Source organism: Schistocerca cancellata, chromosome 1 (assembly GCF_023864275.1).
Source record: "Schistocerca cancellata isolate TAMUIC-IGC-003103 chromosome 1, iqSchCanc2.1, whole genome shotgun sequence".
Lineage (NCBI taxonomy): Eukaryota > Metazoa > Arthropoda > Insecta > Orthoptera > Acrididae > Schistocerca > Schistocerca cancellata.
Genome location: NC_064626.1, coordinates 83,091,932 through 83,108,786, shown reverse-complemented (window position 1 = coordinate 83,108,786; position 16,855 = coordinate 83,091,932). Strand labels below are relative to the sequence as shown.

At 38.7% G+C, this 16,855-nt stretch overlaps 1 protein-coding gene across 8 annotated transcripts in view; it reads left to right on the top strand.

Annotated features, from left to right (window-relative positions):
- Positions 1-603: 603 nt before the first annotated feature.
- Positions 604-16,855, top strand: part of LOC126165881 (uncharacterized) — a 56,375-nt gene continuing 40,123 nt past the window's right edge. Inside the window, exons 1-4 of one of the 8 annotated variants that reach the window (XM_049920363.1) lie at positions 604-771; positions 1,925-2,068; positions 2,191-2,259; positions 5,305-5,598. In XM_049920363.1, the coding sequence (XP_049776320.1) occupies positions 2,251-2,259; positions 5,305-5,598 (303 nt within the window). In that variant the 5' untranslated portion in view covers positions 604-771; positions 1,925-2,068; positions 2,191-2,250. Of the gene's footprint in view, positions 772-929; positions 986-1,015; positions 1,223-1,406; positions 1,720-1,924; positions 2,069-2,190; positions 2,260-5,304; positions 5,599-16,855 lie in introns of those variants that run through there. The other 7 variants (XM_049920358.1, XM_049920357.1, XM_049920356.1 and 4 more) reach the window with 7 other exon arrangements.

Sequence of the window (16,855 nt, the reverse complement as noted above, 5' to 3'; positions counted from 1 at the left end):
CCGAATATAACTAGATAAACTCTAATTTTTGAATGCAAAGCGTAATTTTCCCTCAGCAGCGGTTGCTCCATAAAGTTTTAGACATGCAGATGAATTTGCAGTTAAATGTATATTTTGGATAATGGTCTCTGTACAGTCTTCGGATCTTCATCAGTGCCAGTAATTGTTTCCTATAGACACTAATGTTTTAGGTATCACACATTTTGGTTGTAAATTTCTAGTCTCTGTAGTTTAGCCATGATCCAACGTTTCAAAATTGAACAGTGATTGTTCACCCAAAACCACCTTAGATGCGTTCACCTAATAAATCTATAATTTTTTCCCCAAAAGTATCATAGCAACATATCGAATACACGCGAAATACAACTCGTGAGTATAAGTACCGTAGCGACAGTTTATGCCACGGCGATCCTTGCAATCTTGGTCTATCAGTTTCTGTGCATATATTACATTACACATCTGTTAACTTCTCTGATCTGGACACATTACCTACTGGATACAGACTCCAGTCAGTCCTTCAAGAGATTATAACGTTGACTTGTGCTCGATTAAATTGAAACACATCATATTGCCAGGAACACAGATTATCAAACAACTAATTATTCCATGATAATTCATAAGATAGATCAATGACGAAAAACAACTAACTACTACTGTACGAGATGTCAGCAAAGAAAAAGCATAAATGTGACCACCACTGTCACAATTCCATACTTCAGCTCCTTTAAAGCCAAACAGCCACACAAATCAACAACAGGATGTTTGCTACAGGTCCGTAGTATGCTTTATTGTAATCGTGTGTAATATGTACTTCGTTGATACGCAGAAGATAATGGATTCTTCGTTACAAAACACACACTACTTTCTTCGGAACACCACTGCCTTCTGAAAATTTTATTTGTGAGTTTCAATTCAACCGATATTGCCAACGTTACGATAACCGAGGTAAATGCAGTACGAGGTAATGATGGTTGGAAGCCATTTTGTTAGTATATCCAATTTTTTTTCTACTGTTAAAAGAAAATACACCTAGTGACCTACTGAAGCCAAGGCTAGAGTGACTTGTTTTTAGATAGGATAAGAACTTATTAAAATTCATAAAATTTGGGAAACAAAGACTCATTTTGCTCCAAATTGTGTTATTTACTTCGTCCAAAGATTGTAACTGATTCGTAAATTGTAAAAGTCTTCATAAATATCAAGCAAAAACTAATATGAAATGGTCAGTTGTTCAGCAGCTCACTGTACAAATAATTCAACTCAAGGTTTCAAATTTTATAGATTTCCAAAAGATCCCATTAATTTAACGAAATGGTTAAGAAACTGTGGTCGATTCAACTGGCTGCCGACGCCAGGTTCGTGTTTATGTGAGGTATGGGAAGGTTTGTAATAACTCGAAGGTACTGCCGTCGATGTGATGGATTGTTTTGAAAGTGTGCGGATTGTAGGTTAAGAGTCCTTCTGTATTAAGGAGTGCTTGAAACGAAGAGAGCTTCGTAACTCAGGCTTTGCTACTTCTAATACGATAACTCGGCACATCATAGTGTTTATTAGGAAATAAAGTGCAGTTCATTTCTCCCTTTCATGAGTCCAAAATACCCAGCGATGACATGACGAGACAAGTATTGTGGTTGACATGCCTTATCCCGTAACTACACTTTTAAAGACCTGTAATATGAAAGTCAGCTGGAGCATACAAGAACGACTCCATACGTAATGGTACCTTAAAATCTCTCTGTTGATGCTATTTATTTTGCGTAGACTTTCATGTAGTTTAGTTATAACAAAGAGTAATTTTCCACGTAAGACCAGGAAAGAAAGTTCTCATTACATTTATGACCTAGATCTGCAAGATTGTTTGTGTACAAATCGCAAATTTGTGCTGTGATCCCTGTCGTGTTTTCATTTAACGAAATTATTTTAGGTTCACTTCGATGACAATCAGTTTGAAAACCATCGAGCAGATGGTTACAGGAGACTAAAACCTACTGCTGTGCCCACTTTGTTTACTCTGGAGAGAGGCCCCACATCATATGGCAGACTACAGAGGACAGATAATGTTAATAATGTAAGTGCTTTTGGTATCGAAACCTTCAAAGTTATTAATACAACTAAGATTTGTTCCCATCATCTGTACAATGATGCGAAAAAGCATAACCACCTTATGTCATACTTGTATTAAATTTACAGGAGCCATTGTGCTATGAAGATAGCATAACCATCTTTGAGTCAGATGATGATCACGCAGAGATGGTCGAGGTAAAAAGTAGTATATATTTTTTTCCTCTCTCTTAACTGGATGTTGATAGCAGACCATGAAATGGTACCTTTGTTGCATACAGTGAAGACAGACCTACAATGGAGAATTAATTGTTTGGTGTTACCATGTTACACTTTGAAATTGTGTGTTCTCCTATGAAATTGCTTAATGTGACTCCTTTCTTTTTATCTCACCAGTTAGGAATATATGTTATTTTTCTTGTACAGTGTGTGTAGTGTTATGAATGTTTCTGCAGTGCTAATGAAGATATTTGAATTAATGTCCCTATAAATTTTGTGCTTCCCATTACAGAGTCTTCTCTAACATATGTATAACTGCATTAAAATTCAAAGAACTAGGGGATGTAGTTGTGAACATATTAATTGCAGTTAATGTATAGTTTGATGCTACACCAATTTTTTAAAAAATTTACAGACTGAAGATCTTTGAGAGAGGTGCTCGTTGTGTGATATTATCTGTGTATAACTGTCTTATGTCCTACATAAGTGTCAAATATAGGTAAAAATTATGTACTGGACTCACCTTACATATTTCAATATAGCAAGGATATAAACATTAGGCACCACTATTGGTCCACTTTTTATCATAATGTTTGTTTGGCTTTCACATTCTTGCCTTTGATAATTCAAATTGTCAAATTTCAGTCTAACATAGACATTGGGCTATGTTACCGATCAATCGATCACCACAACCAAGCTTTAAAGGTCGGTCCAGTACTACACTTTAACCGAAACATGTCTAGCCAAATGGTTGTACTTTATTTTAATTAAGTGTTTTAGTCTCCTCACACAAAATAGTATCATTATCAGTTCTTTCTTACTTCAAAGTCATCACTACATAATCTTTTCAAAAAGAAGATAGGAAAACACTTCAAAACTAAATTATAAGTCAAATTAACTTTAATAAAGAACTATACATACATGAATTGTCACATAGTAACTTATCAACTGACCAAGTCTAGAGAAGTGCCCACAGTGTACACACAACAGCACTAAAATTTTTGAAATTGGTGCCCACGGTTAAGAGTGTATCAGTAGCCAACAAAGTCTTAACTGACTGGTTCAAAGTTAGAAATATTCAGAATAGTACGTAAACACTTACCTGTATAACTGGGCGAGCACTAGAAGCAGGATATGTGATCCTTCGTCTGCAGGCGTAATCTCGATTTGCATACTGATAGCTGGCTGTCGCAACTGGACACTAAATAATGAGACTGAAACCCTTTAGTGTACACTATCAACTGCTAGCTACTAGTTCGTTACTAAAGGATCCTATGTGTGAGTGAGCATCATGTAACCTGCTTCTAGTGCATGTCTAGCTTAGACTCTCTCTGTTTTATGTTCTAAATATTTTCAAATTTCTGGTTGCTGTTTAGGTAGTTAACGGTAACCTTCAGTTTCAACAATCAGAGTGCAGACATGTTTGCGTTGTGAGTGCCTTTGTGGGCCTGTTCAGTTGACAAGTTGATGTGTAACATATTCAAGTGTATGTAGAAGTTAAATTTGTAACTTAGTTTTTTAGTATGAGGAGGAATAATTTTAGGAATGTTTGGGTGGCTGTGAAATTTTTGAGTAGTAAGAAGTTGCACAAGTTGGACAGGATTACTGATGGAAACATTAGACAAGAATTTGATATATTTGCAGTGAATAACAAAATAGAACAACATAAAAAATTGGAGGGAACATCTGGAACAGATGAAAGCAACAAGGATTCCAAAGATGGCCTTAAAATACAAACCTAAAGGAAAGGGGGATAGAGAATGGCCAATTAAAAGACAAAACGGAGGCCAGAACAGGTTGATAGGCCTAATCTGTGAAAGCCAGGAGATGAAGTAGTTTACTATCCCCCATTTTTTTTTCTGTTTAATCATGATGTGAAGACTGAGAGTGATTCTGTTGGTGTGATCTGTGGCTGAAATACTCATTGCATATAATAACCATACTCAATTACCAATGTTAAATGCTTTTAACATATTGCAATTGCTCTAACATAGTACAGTAAAAGATATATGTATATATTGTTTGTGCTTTTAAGCCTTCTTTTTTTTTCTGAATTTAGCTGGCTGTAAGAGACCCAGTCAGTGTTCCCCCCCCCCCCCCCCCTCCCCCTCCTGGTGATGGTATCAGCACATAGGCTAATTGAATGATAAAGAAACAATTTTTTTTTATTTACATATTATGTCCTCCTTAGGAACTGTGAGTGTAATAAATATATTTGGTCTGCACTTTCCGTTGACACATTGGCTCCTTAGTTGTCAGTCAGTCGAAATTCAAGTACTTGACAAACATGTCACATCACCCACCAATTTTTGTATTCGGACAAAATTCATCATTTGACTGACAGCACCACAGTTGTTACTCATTTCTTTTGAAGTTTTAAGTATGTGAAACATTTAACAATTCATTGCCTCTGTTGTTTTAACTCATTGGTAATATTACAAGAAAAGATAGGTGGAGCTTACTCCCTTCTCATTTTTTCTTTCCTCCACAGCTCCCTATTAGTGGATTTGAGCTTTATTCATTAGATCCTTGAAACACTCTAATTGGTCAGTTAGGTGTGCACACTGTATACATCGTCATTTATTCAGGCTCACAGATGAGTGTTTTTTAATTATTCCTTCTTAAGCTTCTTAAGCTTCTGAAGAGACATTTCAAAAAATGTGAAAGTTAAAGAAACTGACATCTCTCTTCACTGTGACTTTGTGTGAAATTTGTAGCCACACCATTTATAACACACAAAATAAGGGAAAGGCAACCACTCACCTATAGTAGATTGATGCGAGCACAGTAACACACAACAGAAGATGGCATTCACACTAGCTTTTGAGCATTAGATCTTTTTCCAGCAATAGTAAAACACACACACACACACACACACACACACACACACACACACACACTCTCTTCCATGGCAAGCCTAACACAGATGATATGAATTTCTGAGTGGTTGTGCTTAATATAAATTGAAACTCAGTCTCATGTATTAAAGCTGATATGTAATTGTTTCTTTCTTTATATCTACAGCAGCAGAGGATGACATTTGTGCAAGCTCGTATTGATGAAGTCAGAGACACATTTCGAGGTCGCCAGACGTCAACACGTGGGCGGAGACGTGGACGGCCGAGGAAACGTCCAAATGATGATCTCGACGAGTGGACTCCTGACAGACCACGTGCTGTGCGGGGCCGCAAACGTGGCAGACCCCCTGCCGGAGGTGGAAGGGGAAGGCAGGCAGCGTCAGTGTCCCCTGTTCGAAAGGCTCCACGAGGCCGTGGTCGAGTGGCTAATGAAAGACAACGACCGGGTCCAAAACCCAAGGTAGGTTTCACTAGAACACAGCATTTGAAATGAGCAGTACTCTGTTTACAGAAATTTTATTGTACATTGAAGTCAGAGCTGCCGAATTCATTTCTTGAGACATAATTAGATCTTAGAAATTGTCAGAAAAACACCTCCAGAATGACCCTTTTCTCTGCAATGGAGTGTGCAACAATTTAAATTTCCTGGCAGATTAAAATGTATGCTGTACTGGAACTCGGACCTTTGCCTTATGCCTTTGCAGGTCAAGAGTCGTGCTTGGATAGATTACTCAGTAGAACACTTGCACCTGAAAGGCAAGGTCCCAGGTTTTAGTTGTTGTGAGATACATAGTTTATATCTGCCAGGAAGTTTCAATATGTGCCTCATTTAAGACCTCTTGGATGACGGTTAATGAATAGTGAATAGACACTGTAAAGGCAATGTCAAGCTTGACAGGATGTAAGGGAAAGTGATTGTTTAAGGTGACTTACATTATAAGATTTACTATCTGTAACAGGCTGTAATGTTAAATGTAAAATTGTGTTCACTGTGATTTTTTTGTGTGACAGTTTCACTGTAGCCGCACAAACAAAAGAAACTATTCTACTCCATATAAAGGCTCTCTCTTTTGGATGGAAATGCTCACAACTTCCAAAGCACCCAGTTAGCTACCAATGACTTCTATGTCGTTCTAAATGTCAAGCGCATTGGATTGCTCGGTCTTCAATGTCTGAAATAGTTTGGTGAATTGGGAGTTCCTGAGCTGTGATCCTGCAGTCTTATAAAAGCACAAGAGCTGGGCATACTTCAGTGACCACCATGTTGCATGCTGATGAAAAAAGTTAACTTCCCAAATGATGAGAGTGGTTACAACCACTATAAAAGTCCCTCAACCAATAAGTCTGTAAATGCTGAGGAGTTAGACAGCTGTTGGGTAAAAGTCATTAGCAAGCAAAACAGATACAGGGATCTGTGAACACAGGGTTGTCATAGCAAGATTGAATATTGTAACCCCAAATCCTCCAAAAACAAACAAAAAGTATCTCTTTCCGAGAAAGCAGATAAAAATTCACTTGATGCTATCCTGAGAGGCAATCTCCAGTCCTTCCAAATTAACAATGTAGGTGCAGACAAAATGTGGCTTGAATTCAAAGAAATAGTATTGGCAGCAATTGAGAGATTTGTAACAAATAAATTAACAAGTGATGGAGCTGATCCTCCGTGGTACACAAAAGGGTAAGAACACTGTAGCAGATACAATGAAAAAAAAATGCCAAATTTAAAAAGATGCAAAATCTCTAAGGTTGGCAATCTTTTACAGAAGCTCGAAATTTAGCGTGGACTTCAATGCGTGATGCTTGTAATAGTTTCCACAGTGTAACATTCTCAAAACCTGACAGAAAATCCAGAGAGATTCTGTTCATATGTGAAGTATGCTAGTGGCAAGACACAATCAATGCCTTATCTATGTGATAGCAACAGAGATACTGTTGAAAACAGTGCTGCCAAAGCAGAGTAGCTAAACACAGCCTTCCGAAATGTCTTCACAAAAAAAGTAAATATTCCAGAATTCAAATAAAGAACAGCTGCCAACATGCGTAACATAGAAGTAAATATCTTTGGAGTAGTGAAGCAACTTAAATCACCTAATAAAAAGCAAGTCTTCTGGTCCAAGCTATATATCAATTAGGTTCCTTTCAGAGTATGCTGATGCAATAGCTCCAGTCTTAAGTCACACACAACTGTTTGCTCGACCGAAGATCTGTACCCAAAGACTGGAAAGCTGCACAGGTCACACCAATATTCAAGAAAGATAATAGGAGTAATCCACTAAATTACAGGCCCATATCATTAACATCAATATGCAGCAGGATTTTGGAACATGTGTTACGTTTGAACATTACGAATTACCTTGAAGGAAACATCGTGCTTGTGAAACACAACTAGCTTTTTACTCACACAGTGTTGAGTGCTATCGACAAAGGATTTCAAATTTATTCCGTATTTCTGGAAGACTTTGGACACTGTACCACACAAGTGGCTTGTAGTGACATTGCGAGCCTATAGAATATGGTCCCAGTTATGTGACTGGATTCGTGGTTTCCTGTCAGAGAGGTCACAGTTCATAGTAATTGATGGAAAGTCATAGAGTAAAACAGAAGAGACTTCTGGCTTTCCCCAAGGTTGTGTTATAGGCCGTTTGCTGTTCCTTACCTATACAAACATATTTCGGAGACAATCTGAGCAGCCGTCTTAGGTTGTTTGCAGATGATGCTGTCATTTATTGACTAGTAAAGTCATCAGAAGATCAAAACAAATTGCAAAATGATTTAGGAAAGATATATGTATGGTTCAAAAATTGGCAATTGACCCTAAATAACAAAAAGTGTGAGGTCATCTGTTTGAGCGCTAAAAGGAATCCATTTAACTTCGGGTATATGGTAAATCAGTCAAATCTAAAGGCTGTAAATTCAACTAAATATCAGGCAATTACAATTACAAACAACTTAAATTGGAAGGAACACACAGAAAATGTTGTGGGGAAAGCTAACCAAAGACTGTGTTTTATTGGCAGGACACTTTGGAAATGTAACAGATCTACTAAAAAGACTGCCTACACTACGTGTGTTCGCCCTATTTTAGAATACTGGTGTGCGGTGTGGGTCCTTACCTCGTAGGATTGACAGAGTACATCGAAAAAGTTCAAAGAAGGGCAGCATGTATTATATTGTTGTAAAATAGGGGAGAAAGTGTCACTGAAATGATGCAGGATTTGGGATGGACATAATTAAAATACAGGCGTTTATCGTTGTGGAGGAATCTTCTCACAAAATTCCAATCACCAACTTTCTCCTCCGAATGTGAAAATATTTTGTTGATGCCGACCTACACAGGGAGAAACGATCATCATGATAAAATAAGGGAAATCAGAACTCGTATGGAAAGATATGGGCATCTGTTCTTTCCGCGCACTAATATGAGATTGGAGTAATAGAGAATTGTGGAAGTGGTTCAGTGAACTCTCTGCCAGGTGCTTAACTGTGACTTGCAGAGTATCCATGTAGATGAAGAACCTGGGATGGCTGTCACAACAAGGCTGTGTTACATTTGAGCAGATAGTGTGACTCTGTCGAGACTGAAATTTATTCCCCCTAAATCGGGTTTTCCAAAATTTTCCTCTGACAGATTGCTTTGAGATTCCTGTTAGTTTGATAGGATACCAGATTTTGCAGGTTAACAAAACTTTAAAATTGAGAAGTTTGGAGAAACTCACTTTTATTCAGTGATTACTTCAATTTTAATTTGTAACTAGTAACACAGAAATCATAATAAATTTTTTAAAAAAAAATAAGTATATTCAAAATGACGAAAAAACCATGTTGTTAATACTTTTCCAAGAGCACATATTCATTTCATGCAGAACGTCCGTGCTCCACTGATTAGTTTTAGAAACCTGATTAGTTTTAGAAACCTGCCCCAGTTGGTTGCAGGAACAAGAATGTATCTTCTTATTCCCAAACATCCACTTCCAACACTTTAGGCGGGCTAATGGGTAATAAAAACATCCAAGCAACACATAGAGCCAATAAGGGCAGGCTTCCTGATCCGACAAGCTTCTAATTAAAAGCTGCTTGCCGTAACAGGGCATATATCCAGTGTGTCGGAATCTTTTTATAACCATAACTGCAAAGAAGGTACCTTCAATAAGGTTCATCCATCTACACTGTAAAGCGCCTTGCAGAATTAACTGGGTCAGTGAAAATTCAGTCTCTTAACTGATAAGAAAACATTGTTAGTAAAAGAACAGTAGCACCACTGCAAGCTACCACCCTTCTAATTTTCAGTGAAGAGTTTGGAATAGTGGGTAGACAGTCCACTGAAGTGTGTGAAATTATTTGACGGGTAAATGGTACTTGAGGAAAAAACAGCTGCATTTACTCTCACGTGTGACTCTTTAGTTTTACCAGATTATGTAAAAGCTGAATGTTTCAGGTTCAAAGTAAGATTATGCATTTCAAACTTCATGAGATGCTGTAAGTGCAAAAAGTTTCAGTTCACAACTAAGGGATTTAAAGATCAGACAACATGGGGAAAGTGTAGGATGGCTATCCATGATACAGGAACCAAATGCACAAGCTTTGAGTCAAAAACTTAATGTGAACTTTGCTGGTAAACATCCCTGACTTATCCCCTCAGGGTCGCAAGACTCATTCATGAATACGTGCATGGTGAGCATGGGACTCCAAGCAGTTGCAGCACCTGCTTCCCTTTTTTGTGCTGCAATCTCTCACCTCTGACTATCTTTATTTCTCTTACTCCGTGGTGGCTGTTGTTGATGTTTCTGGGTACCACTTTCATTCATTTATACCTGTATCCATTTATTTTACATAATTTTCTGGCTGAAGTAATTTTTGATCCCCTTTTGGGTTTGACCCACATTATTTTTTTATTTTTTTATTGTGTACTGACTGGAGAATAATGCTACATTGTTGAAGATCGTTTGCGCACAATAACTGTGTAAACTCATGCACTTAAAAGCCGACGTAGTAGCCAGTCTGACAAGGTGGCGGTTGTTATTTATTTTTTCAATAGAGCACACCTTACCTCATAATGGCTGAAGGATCACACTTTCAATGCCTGAGCTGCTAGCTTCCCAGACTTGCCACAGAGTAGATGCCCTTCGTCTTAGGGCATCTGGATTCCTGGCAATCACTGTCGTGCTGAATGTTGTTTGCTGTGGTCAACTGATGCCTATGAGGAGAAACCTTGATCCGAATAAGTGGCATCTCCATGGTCGTTTGACATATGAAACACATCATACTAAAGCAATACAATGGCTGTTCTGATTTGGCTATCTCAACAGATATGTATCAGTATTTCAAAGCAGGTAACAATCCAACTGCCTTTCCTACCCCGGCTACCCTATGGGAAGACGGATAAGCCAGAAGACTGGTAATGAAACAGTTTATTCAATACCTTGAGCTGTGCTAGAAGAGATGGATGTAGATGGCAATACTTTTTCAGTAATGAAACCATTATTTGGAGAAGTAGACGAACTGTAAAAAAAAAGTGAAATGGGTCGTAATGATTAAAGCCTCAAGTGCTGCAGACATGCCAAACACTGGGTGACATACCAGTGAGTATTACTCCACATAAAACTTTGAGTGAATATGGTACAGGCAGTTACTTTTTAGAAAGATCTTAAACTCCATACAGGAGAGGAGCTATGGGCTAATCTAAAATGGTGAGAAATAAATTTTGTCTGTCTGGTACAGAAAGGTTCAAAAGATAACAGAATAGTTACTGGTGCTTTCGTCTTAGGTTTTGAAGGAAGTGTCAACCCAGGAGAGGTTTTTGATGCTTATGTTTTGGACACACATCATCCCGCGACACGGCAGACCCAAAATGTGGAAATTTCATTAGATCACTACACAGAGGTTGACTTTACGAACAAATTTTCTGTGTAAACTATACAGAATACCATTCCTGACAATATTTCAACTGGATCCCTTTTCGTGAGCCATATGAGACAGACAAAGATGTCTTCTGTTCCGCAATATATAGTGTACTGTGGGAATTCCTTGCATGCATCAAAATAAAGTTGACAGCTGCACTACATTAACCAGTGACAATGCCCTCACTGGTGTAACATGGAACCTGGCTGTCGTAAGCATTGCTGCTCGCCACAGCCATCTGTGCATTTGTAGTTTCGAGCAAATTGTGGATGTGACAGGATTCCACTCATTACCAAATGGTAGCCACTACCGTGGTCGCCAGATTTGCCGTCATGCATATTTCCATGGATTTGTTGACAGTAGAGTCCAGAGAGACGTTGCTGTGGACATACTCCATTAAATAACTGCTGGAGGTGCAAAGTTTGGCAACAAGAGACTTACTTGACTGCAAAAGGCAAGTGTGGCATTGATGTTCAGTGCAGTGGGCTTCCACATTGGTGCCACCCCTCTACAAAACATTTAGATTTATTTTAAACACCAAGGGCAAAAGAACATACGTAAAATCAAAGATGAAAGAATGCTGGGAACTACATGTTTCTTCAGTGAGAGTTTCAAAAGTGTGGTCTAAGTTACTGCAGATTTGTGGATTTCAAACCACTGATAGTATCCAGGGAATACTGAAATTAACACCAGTTCCTCTGACATTGCTCAACTTTTAGCAGTTTTTTTCCTCAGTCTTCTGACTGGTTTGATGTGGCCTGCCAGGAATTCCTCTCCTGTGCCAGCCGCCTCATCTCACAGTAGCACTTGCAATCTATCCCCTTAACTATTTGCTGGATTTATTCAAATCTCTGTGTTCCTCTACAGTTTTTGCCTGGTCCAGCTCCCTCCAGTAGCATGAATGATGTCTTAACAGATCTCCTATCATCCTGTTCCTTCTCCTTGTCAGTGTTTTCCACATAGTCCTTTCTGTCTGATTCTGTGCAGAACCTCCTCGTACTTTACTCTATCAGTCCCCCTAATTTTCCTGATTTTCCCACAGTCCATGTTTCACTACCATACAATGCTGTGTTCCAAACATACATTCTCAGAAATTTCTTCCTCAAATTAAGGCCTGTGTTTGATACTAGTAGACTTCTTCTGCCCAGGAATGCCCTTTTTGGCCAGGCATGCCCTTTTTGTCAGTGCTAGTCTGTTTTTGATGTTCTCCTTGCTTCATCTGTCATTGGTTATTTTGCTGTCTAGGTAGCAGAATTCCTTAACTTCATCTAATTCATGACCGTCAATCCTGATGTCACGTTTCTTGTTGTTCTCATTTCTGCTACTTCTTAATTTTTCTGTACTCATTAGACTGTTCATTCCATTCAGCAGATACTGTAATTCTTCTTCACTTTCACTCAAGATAGCAATGTCATCAGCCAGTTGTATCCTAGATACCCATTCACCTTGAATTTTAATTCCTCTCCTGAACCTTTATTTTATTTCCTTCATTGCTTCTTTGATGTACAGATTCAACTATAGGGGTGAAGGACTACATCCCCATCTTACACCCTTTTTAATCCGAGCACTTTGTTCCTGGTCATCCACTCTTATTATTATCTCATGGCTGTTGTACATATTGTATATTACCTCTCTCTTCCTATAGCTTACCCCTGTTTTTCTCAGAATTTCGAACATCTTGCACCATAATACATTTTCGAATGCTTTTTCCAGGTTGACAAATCCTATGAACATGTCTATTTTTCTTTAGTCGTGCTTCTGTTATCAACTGCAATGTCAGAACTGCCTCAATGGTGCCTTTACCTTTCTTAAAGCCAAACTGATCATCTAACAATCCTCCATTTTCTTTTCTGTTCTTCTGTATATTATTCTTGTCAGCACCTTGGATGAATTAGCTGTCAAGTTGATTGTGTGATAATCCTCACACCTGTCTGCTCTTACAGTCTTTGGAATTGTGTGGCAGATATTTGATGGTACGTCATCTGACTCGTACATTCTAGACACCTGTGTGAATGGTCATTTTTTTTCTTCCATTTCCCCCAATGACTTCAGAAATTCTGATGAAATGTTATCCATCCCTTCTGCCTTATTTGTTCTTAAGTCCTCCAAAGCTCTCTTAAATTCTCATTCTAATATTAAATCCCCTATCTTCTCTAAATGGTATCCTGTTTCTTCTGCCACATCAGACAGATCTTCTCTCCCATAGAGGCCTTCAATTTACTGTTTCCATCTATCCCCCCTCTCCTCTGAATTTAACAGTGGCTTTCCCGTTGCACTCTTAAAGTTACCGCCCTTGCTTGTAATTTCAGAAGGTTGTTTTGACTTTCCTATATGCCGAGTCAGTCCTTCAGACAATCGTTTCTTTTTCAATTTCTTCACATTTTTTATACAGCCATTTCGTCTTAGCTTCCCTGCATTTCCTGTTTTTCATTCCTCAACAAATTGTATTTCTGTGTTCCTGAATTTCCCTGAACATTTTTGTTCTTCCTTTCATCGATCAACTGAAGTATTTCTTCTGTTACCCATGGTTTCTTCACAGTTACTTTCTTTGTACGTATGTTTTTCTTTCCAACTTCTGTGATTGCACTTTTCAGAGGTGTCCACTTCTCTTCAACTATGTTGCTTACTGAGCTATTCCTTATTGCTGTATCTATAGCCTTAAAGAACTTAGTGTATCTTGTCATTTATTAGTACTTCCATATACCACTTCTTTGCATATTGATTCTTCCTGAATAATCTCTTAAACTTGTCTAGTCTTCATCACTACTACAATGTGAGCTGAGTCTACATTTGCTCCTGGATACGCCTTACAATCCAGTATCTGATTTTGGAATTTCTGTGTGACCGTGATGTAATCTAACTGAAATCTTCCTGTATCACTCGGCCTTTTCCAAGTATACCACCTCCTGTTGTGATTCTTGAAGAGAGTATTCGCTATTACTAGCTGAGATTTATTACAGAACTCATTTAGTCTTTTTTCTCTCACATTCTGTGTCCCAAGCCCATATTCTCCTGTAACCTTTTCATCTACTCCTTTCCCTATAACTGCATTCCAGTCCCCCATGACTGTTAATATTTTTTTTTGTCTCCTTTCGTGTACAGTATGACCCTTTCAATGTCCTCATAGTTTTTTCTCTATTTCTTCATCTTCAGCTTGTGAAGTCAGTGTGTATACCTGAACTATTATTGTCAGTGTTAGTTTGCTGTCGATTCTGATGAAAATGACCCTATCTCTGAACTGTTCACAGTAACTCAGTCTGTGCCCTACCCTCCTATTCATAATGAATCCTACTCCCGTTATACCATTTTCCGCTACTGTTGATATTCCCTTGTAATGAATCCTACTCCCGTTATACCATTTTCCGCTACTGTTGATATTCCCTTGTACTCATCTGACCAAAAATCCTTGTCTTCTGTCCATTTCACCTCACTGACCCCTACTGTAATATAGACTGAGCCTTTGCATTTCCATTTTCAGATTCCTTTCCTACCACGTTCAAGCTTCTGACATTCCACATCCTGACCCGTAGAACGTTATTCTTCCATTTATTATTCAGTCTTTTTCTCATGGTCAACACCCCTTGGCAGGCCCCTTCTGGAGGTCGGAATGGGGGACTATTCCAGAATCATTTGCCAGTGGAGAGATAATTATGACACTTTTTTATTTACAGGCCACGTGTCCTGTGGATACACATTGTGTCTTTAATGCAGTGGTTTCCATTGCCTTCTGCATCCTCATGCCGTTTATCATTGCTGATTCTTCCGGATTTAGGGGCAGTTCCACACCCCAAGGACAAGAGTTCCCTGAACCTCTGTCCATTCCTCTGCCCTCTTTGACAGTGCTGTTGACAAAATGAGGGTGACTTCGTAGGCTGGAAGTCTTTGGCTGCCAGTGCTGATTATCAATCAAAATTCAAGTGGTGGTGGGTTTCGAACCCAGGACTGAGGATGTTTTGATTACTATTCAAAGATGCTACCCCTAGACCACAGGTGTAATGTGCAGAAATGTCGACATCTAAGAATTATCAGTGTACTTTTGCCCAGCGTCACCTTTCAATGGTATGTAATGTCATATCTTTCATCTCGATGGACGTGGTGACCTACAAAGCGCCATTTACAGCATGGGAACTAAATACTGGTGTAAATCCCCAGGGCCAGATAGCACCCATAATCAAATGCTTAAATGTCTTGGTGCCAGTAATAGAAACTGCCTCAAAATTTTTTAACAAGATGTGGCAAGATGGTGAATTTCCATCCCAGTGGAGAGAAGATATCACAATAACTATACCAAAACCAGTACAATTCCTAAAAAATAGAAATAGCTGCAGACCGATCAACCAAACAATCACGCCAGCATTGTATGTTGATGATATTTGTTTGTATTTGCATGGGACTGAAATTTATTTTTAATAACACACATTAATAGTACCATCAATACATAGTCAGATGACTGCAAATGAAAACTCGGTAATTTACCTTAGTTTATTCATATATGAAGTAACTTGTGTGCATTGATTATTTCACATCATGTCAATTCTGCAAATCAGTGGATAATAATGCTGCTTTACTCTGTAAGTATTACAATAATGGGATCAAATTAGTTTGATCACATTTTTAGCTTCAAGCAATGCTACCAATATACATTCTGTCCCCCCTCTTGTCCCATCAGTGCAGACCATTATCCATCAATTAAAGTTTGTTGACTTCATGAACCCCCTTAGATGTCAATTCCAATTTGGTGAAACAGTGCTGCTGCAAGTGGGTTTGGTACTGGGTGCCTCAATGGTAATTGCAACATATGCTTCCATCATCAACATTTGTTACAGTGGATCGGTAGAGACCTGGCCAGTGATACCTGTGTCTATTTCAATCTTGAATCTTCACAAATTCCAAGTGATCAGATGTTGAATTGTCTAGGAAATACTTCATGGCTGCTGGCTGCAGATGAGCTAGGATGACGAGCAACCATTCCTGCCCATTGGATGATTGTTGCTCTTATTTAACGTTCCCTTTATTAATTGGAATCTTCCTTTGGTCAGTTCCTCATTCTTCAAGGCTTCTTTGGTTCTAAGCAATGCTGGATCTTCCCAGCTGTTCAGCAGTAGTTTCACTTAATGCAATGATGACTGAAATTTCGTTCACGCTGTTGTGTTCCGCCAAAGGATTCCTTGATAGGCAGTCAGCATCCTTTTCTTTGCATCTATTTTTGTATTCCATTGTGATGAAATTCTGCTGAAGTCTCAGTGCCCATCTTGCCAGCTGAACCAATGAGTCCTAGAGGCTGTTCAACCAGCATAGGGAATGGTGATCCATCACAGCTGTGAATGGTTTGCCAAACAAATGTGGATGGAACTTATCAGCCCAAACAACTCGTACACTCTTTCAGTGCTCTTCTTGAACTTGGAGAGCACTCTGGAATTTGTGCTAGAACTACCTCTATCCCAAAACCATTAACATCAGTGTGAAGTACTGTGTAGACATTCTTGTCCTCCAATCCTAGACTGGAGATGATGATAGTGTCTCCGTAAGGACAGTGAAAGACTACTTTTATTGCAACTCGTTCCAGAAAAATTGGGCATTTCCCTGCAGTAGTTCTTGAAAGTGAATGGTCTTAGTACAGAAGTTCTTTATGAATTGCAAGTTGTAGAAGCACATTATGAGAGAACTTCTCACATCACAAATGTGTTGAGCAGTCAGAAAATCTGTGATTGCTCTAATTTTCTCTGGATCAGGACTGACTCCAACACTATTCACTCGATGCCACAAGATTTTTATTTCTTGGGTGACAGAGGCACTGTTCTCGATTCAGCTGGAGGACC